General features: G+C 43.0%; 1 protein-coding gene and 7 non-coding genes across 8 annotated transcripts; all 8 read right to left on the bottom strand.

Moving 5' to 3' along the window:
• Positions 1-566: 566 nt before the first annotated feature.
• LOC119269414 (acidic leucine-rich nuclear phosphoprotein 32-related protein-like) lies at positions 567-3,784 on the bottom strand. The gene is made up of 2 exons (XM_037551244.1): positions 3,250-3,784; positions 567-1,146 (listed from the first exon to the last, which is right to left on the bottom strand). Exons 1-2 carry the CDS (start codon positions 3,625-3,627, stop codon positions 889-891), a joined length of 636 nt encoding a protein of 211 aa, XP_037407141.1. The 5' UTR covers positions 3,628-3,784; the 3' UTR covers positions 567-888.
• LOC119273881 lies at positions 1,322-1,407 on the bottom strand. The gene has a single exon (XR_005135016.1). It is a non-coding gene; the product is annotated as a small nucleolar RNA Z122 (small nucleolar RNA).
• LOC119273882 lies at positions 1,445-1,532 on the bottom strand. The gene has a single exon (XR_005135017.1). It is a non-coding gene; the product is annotated as a small nucleolar RNA Z122 (small nucleolar RNA).
• LOC119273894 lies at positions 1,628-1,722 on the bottom strand. Its single transcript, XR_005135026.1, has one exon. It is a non-coding gene; the product is annotated as a small nucleolar RNA Z119 (small nucleolar RNA).
• LOC119273895 lies at positions 1,760-1,859 on the bottom strand. Its single transcript, XR_005135027.1, has one exon. It is a non-coding gene; the product is annotated as a small nucleolar RNA Z119 (small nucleolar RNA).
• On the bottom strand, positions 2,026-2,126 carry LOC119273897. The gene has a single exon (XR_005135029.1). It is a non-coding gene; the product is annotated as a small nucleolar RNA Z119 (small nucleolar RNA).
• Positions 2,159-2,258, bottom strand: LOC119273896. The gene has a single exon (XR_005135028.1). It is a non-coding gene; the product is annotated as a small nucleolar RNA Z119 (small nucleolar RNA).
• On the bottom strand, positions 2,293-2,387 carry LOC119273898. The gene has a single exon (XR_005135030.1). It is a non-coding gene; the product is annotated as a small nucleolar RNA Z119 (small nucleolar RNA).
• Positions 3,785-5,080: the final 1,296 nt, after the last annotated feature.

Raw genomic sequence — 5,080 nt, 5'->3', positions numbered from 1 at the left:
ATATTTTCAGTCCACCAAAATTCAAATCCTAGATTTGAGATTGATGCTCGCATTTTTTCAAACACCCCAGCCGCCACGACTGCATCTAGCAGACGGCCTGGTGACAATCGCGATTGAAACAAAGGACGAAGGATTGCCTTTTGCGACTGTAGAAGAATTTCTGTGGAATTCCTCCAGTGCACTCGTGAACTCTACATGAACATGCCGGACGCTTCGACAGTACCGGCCCCCTGTCTGGCCATTTTGCGTCCTAATTAACATCCATTTATTTTATCTGTGTACCCCGAGCTCTCGAATCTCCAATATACAAGAGCAGAACGAGTACTTTGGTTGAACGCCTGCAATAGTGGTAGAGTAGCAAGCAGAACGGGATTACGAAATCATGAAGCCAGAGCTGACAGCCATGACACTAAGCGAGCAATGGCACTGTGATAGAATTAATTTAATGTTATCAGGCTTGTTGAGGGAATCCAAAGAATGTGTAAGTGCCAATAGCAGCAAATGTTTTCTAAGCGCTCAAACAAAAATAGTACCAAGAGAACTGTAGGTCAGAGCAGAGACAACAGTAAAATAACAGCAAGCTAGTTCAAGAGAAATATCATGAAAACAAGATTCAGAACAGAGCATCCACATTCCACAGGTTTTAATCAGAAGCTACACAAGCATATAACAAGCCCCATATCTAATGCTCATACAGAAGTTCCCCGAGGCTGTTAATCAACATCAGCAGTATGCACTAACAACTAACATGGGTAGACTCAAGTTCGAGCTGCTACACCTACCACAGATGTCCTAAAGCTACAGCATTTACCAACAACCCTCTCCGTGAGGATTATTTTCCTTCTTGGCCCAAGCAGAAAAGATACCAGATCAGCAAGAACAAATTGACTATCGCTTTGATGGAGGCTTCTCATCATCATCACCATCATCATCACCGTCATCATCATCTTCATCCTCCGCGCCAGACCTCTTCCTCTTCGAAGAGGATTGCGCCTTGACAGAATCCTCACCATCCTCAGCATCATCATCCTCAATCTCCTCGTCCTCAGCACCATCACCATTTTCTTCTGGCTCAAAGTCACTGGAATGCTCTTCGTCTTCAGCACGGCCAAGCGGCTGCACCAGATATTCAGTTCCTAGCTCCTCCTGCCACAAACAACAGTGCAAGGGTCCAAATTAGTTTGACTGATCACAACGATGCTAGTTGACTATTATAGGAATGTTCATCACAGTTGAGAAGGGCAAACCAATTATTTGGTGGACAATCAACATAAATCAACTAGTGACAGATCAACATAAATTAGTAACAGTTTAACTACAGTTTGGGATCAGACTGACGTGCAATTTCTCATCATTCTGAATTATCCATAAAGGACATCTGAGATGAAATAATCATCATTTCCCATATAAAAGTGGATACTACTAACAAATTAGTAAAAAACCATAGGGGATCAGACTGACGTGCAATTTGTCACCATTCTTTTAAAAGCCCATTTAGGACATATCTGAAGAATTAATCATCATTTCCCCAATGAAGGTAAAACAAATTGACACAACAGCCAAGATAGCAAGCATAGCCTACATACAGCTTCTCACCAGTAGCCCAAAAAAATTCTACCTAGTAGTGCTTTGGATCAGATAGGCAAATCAGTAATTTTGCAACACATGGAGAGCTCTAGGCTCATCCTCAGAAACAGCCTCTGATATTCATCATCTCCTAGGCAAAATAGAAGAGAAAATATAAAGTATTTGAATGGTAATTTGGATCAGATAGGCAAATCAGTACTTTTGCAACATAGGTAGAGCTCTGAGCTCATCCTCAGAAACAGCCTCTGATATTCATCATCTCCTCAGCAAAATAAAGAAAAGAAAATGAAAGTGTTTGAATAGTAAGTTGGATCAGATAGGCAAATCAGTTATTTTGCAACATAGTAGAGCTCTGGGCTCAACCTCAGAAACAGCCTCTGAAATTCATCATCTCCTTGGCAAAATAGAAAATAGAAAATAGAAAGTGTTTGACTAGTGCTTTGGATCAGATAGGTAAATCAGTTATTTTGCAGCATATGAAGAGCTCTAGGCTCATCCTCAGAAACAGCCTCTGATGTTCATCATCTCCTCAGCCAAATAAAGAAAAGAAAATGAAAGTGTTTCACTAGTGCTTTGGATCAGATAGGCAAATCAGTTATTTTGCAACATAGGAAGAGCTCTAGGCTCATCCTCAGAAACAGCCTCTGATATTCATCACCTCCTCAGCAAAATAAAAGAAATGAAAATGGAAGTGTTTGACTAGTGCTTTGGATCAGATAGGCAAATCAGTCAATGTGCAACACAGGACAAGCTCTAGGCACATCCTCAGAAACAGCCTCTGATGATCCTCATCTCCAAGCACACATGGAACAGCGCCAGAAAGAAGGCCTACTACCAAATCTGACAGATCTACACTAAATAATTCGCATATATAGGTGTATTTGGATCTGAGTGAGAAACAAGAACTAGGCCTACTATCAAATCTGACAGATCTGCACCAAATTGGTTGCATATCTAGGTGGCTTTGGATCTGAGTTGGAAATAGTGAGATTTCCTGCAGGCAAGATACCTTGGAAGACCGCAAGGCAGATCTAGTACAGTAAGATAATTCATAGATGGCATATCATAGCCCCATCTCTATTGTGTGGCCTATAGGTTAACAGCTCAGATGGAAAACCATCCCTAAACAAGGATTTTTTTTTTCTTTTAACAACTAAATATAGCAAGTATATCGAAGGGGACATATACTTTGTCCTTGACTATTCTCGGAAAAGGGACGTGGTTCTGATCTGATGGGCTACACTGCAGACCACACAACAACGGACGGCCGGTGGATATGCCAATTGAATGTCAACTACCACACAATGGAAGGACAGGTAAAGGTTGAACGGTATAGCAGAGTACAGTCGACAAGATCTAAACGAACACAGAGCAGAAAAGCCTGCAGGTTGAGCAAAAGAAAAAAAATCCCAATTTCTAAATCTATCTAACTAGCCAGATGCAACTGTCATACTTACTTTTTACAGATCTAAAAATATTAATCGACAGCCACGAGAAATCCGGTTTCTTTGAGGAAAGCATGTATCAACAAGATCTGAAGACAGATCTGGAATTTCTCTAGCATAACGAAGTATATGTTCATAGAGTAAACGTAACCGAAAGTACTGAGACGGCACATATTTTAGATGCCAACAAAATTACAAGACGATGAGAAATTTATACCTCAGGCTCCTCCTCCTCGTCGACTTCGTCGTCGTCCTCCTCGTCATCATCGTCGTCGTCGTCGTCGTCGTCATCGTCACCACCCTCCTCTTCGTCGCCGCCGCCGTCGTCCTCGTCGGAGATGTCGACCACCTGCTGCGGCGCCGACCCCTTCTCCTCACCCTCCACCCCCTCGTCATCGTCATCTTCCCCATCGTCGTCGACTTCGTCGTCGTCGTCGTCGCCATCAACCGCCTCCTCCTCTTCATCTCCCTCGTCGTCCTCACCCTCATCATCCACATCCACCACCTCTTCCGCCGACTTTTTGGCGGCGGCCGCGGCGGCCTTGATGCGGGCGATCTCCGCCGCACGCTCGTCGCCTTCAACCGCCGGCTTCATCTCCTCCACTCTTCTACTACACACGAACTCTCGCGAGAAAATTTCTCCTCTGGTTTAAGTTGGTGTTGTGGTTGTGGAAAATTCAGGGGAAATTTTGGGCGATTTGTAGCCGGCGGGGAAGAACAAGAGGGCCGAGAGGCCTCTAGGTTTGGGCGGATGGGCCAGCGCAGATCCTGGTCGTTGGGTACAAGAACAGGCACCCGGATCCATGACGTGGCGGAGGATCGGACGGCTGCGAGGGATTTGTTCGTGGGTGGTGAGAGCTCGTGAGGTGGGGGGAAACGGCTAGGGCTGACGGCAGCGTAAGGATTTGGACGCGACTAACGCCAGAGCGACACTAGTGTGCTTTGGGCCAAAAACCGTCGTTCTTTAGGCCCATCCCATAGATGGTTGCGTTACACACACGTAACCAAAAGTTAGCCCACTCAGCAAAGGAAATTCCATTGCAAGTCCCACCAAACGGGACCTCCTGGGAACAAAATTTTGAAATTCTGAACATTTTCAAAAGTACACTTTTTGAAAAACATGAATAAAAATTGAAATTCCAAAAGGCGAATAAAGTAAGAAATTGTGAACAGCAATTGAAGATTTTGACCATTTTTGGAAAAAGTGAACAAAATTTGAAATTCTAAACACTTTTTTAAACAGAAAGTGTTTTTGAAAACATGAACAAAAAATTAAATTCCTGAGCATTTTTATGAACAAAATTTGAATATTTGTGGGTAAAATTTGGAACAAAAGATTGAAATTCCAAAAAATGAAAAAACATAAACTTTTTTTAATTTCAATTTTTTAAAAATATTTCGAACATTTTTTGCAAATTGAGAATTCATGAAAATAAAAAATGATAAATAGAAAACCAAAAAAACTAGAAAAACAGTTAAAAATAAACCTGACATTAAAATCCATGTTCAAGAACCTTCTAGAAGGTCCCCAAAACCGATAGAAAAAACGTAAACCTGTCGTTGTGCTAGCTAATGGTTTGACCTATTCTGTCGCTCGGTCACTCCTCTCCATATGAAGGGTCGACACTTTGTCACAACCAAATAGGGTTCTCCTACCAAACCTCATCTCCTTTTTTTGACACCTTAGGGTTTCTTGTTCCTTTCACTCATCGTTGATCGATGTTAGGACCTTTCTTTACCCCTTATCTGGATCCTTCTCTGTTTGTTTCGCCCGGGCTGACCAAAGGGAGATCTGGTACCCTTTATTGCCTTAGTGGTCTAGGTTGCGAAGGATTAGCATGGGATGTCTCGATCTAGTCTCCTTCCCGCCAGTAGCTCCCATGCATGGATCATCTGAAGTTCTTGAGCCGGCACATGAGCCTGACGTGCAAATTTATGACATCCATGACATCTGCGAACTATGACCTCTACATCTGCATGAGATGTTAGCCAGTAAAAGCCATGTCGAAAAGCCTTCACGACCAGAGACCTTGAGCCGGCATCATGAC

The sequence above is a fragment of the Triticum dicoccoides genome, chromosome 3A, assembly GCF_002162155.2.
Source record: "Triticum dicoccoides isolate Atlit2015 ecotype Zavitan chromosome 3A, WEW_v2.0, whole genome shotgun sequence".
Taxonomy (NCBI): domain Eukaryota; kingdom Viridiplantae; phylum Streptophyta; class Magnoliopsida; order Poales; family Poaceae; genus Triticum; species Triticum dicoccoides.
The sequence above is the reverse complement of the archived record's forward strand: the minus strand, read 5'-3'. Positions and strand labels throughout refer to the sequence as shown.

Bases quoted from the DNA above. Each gene is read 5' to 3' on its own strand.
- LOC119269414 (XM_037551244.1), bottom strand. From the start codon at position 3,627: ATGAAGCCGGCGGTTGAAGGCGACGAGCGTGCGGCGGAGATCGCCCGC. The intron at 1,147-3,249 runs GTATAAATTTCT...TGTTTGTGGCAG, and splicing joins ACGAGGAGGAGGAGCCTGAG to GAGGAGCTAGGAACTGAATA.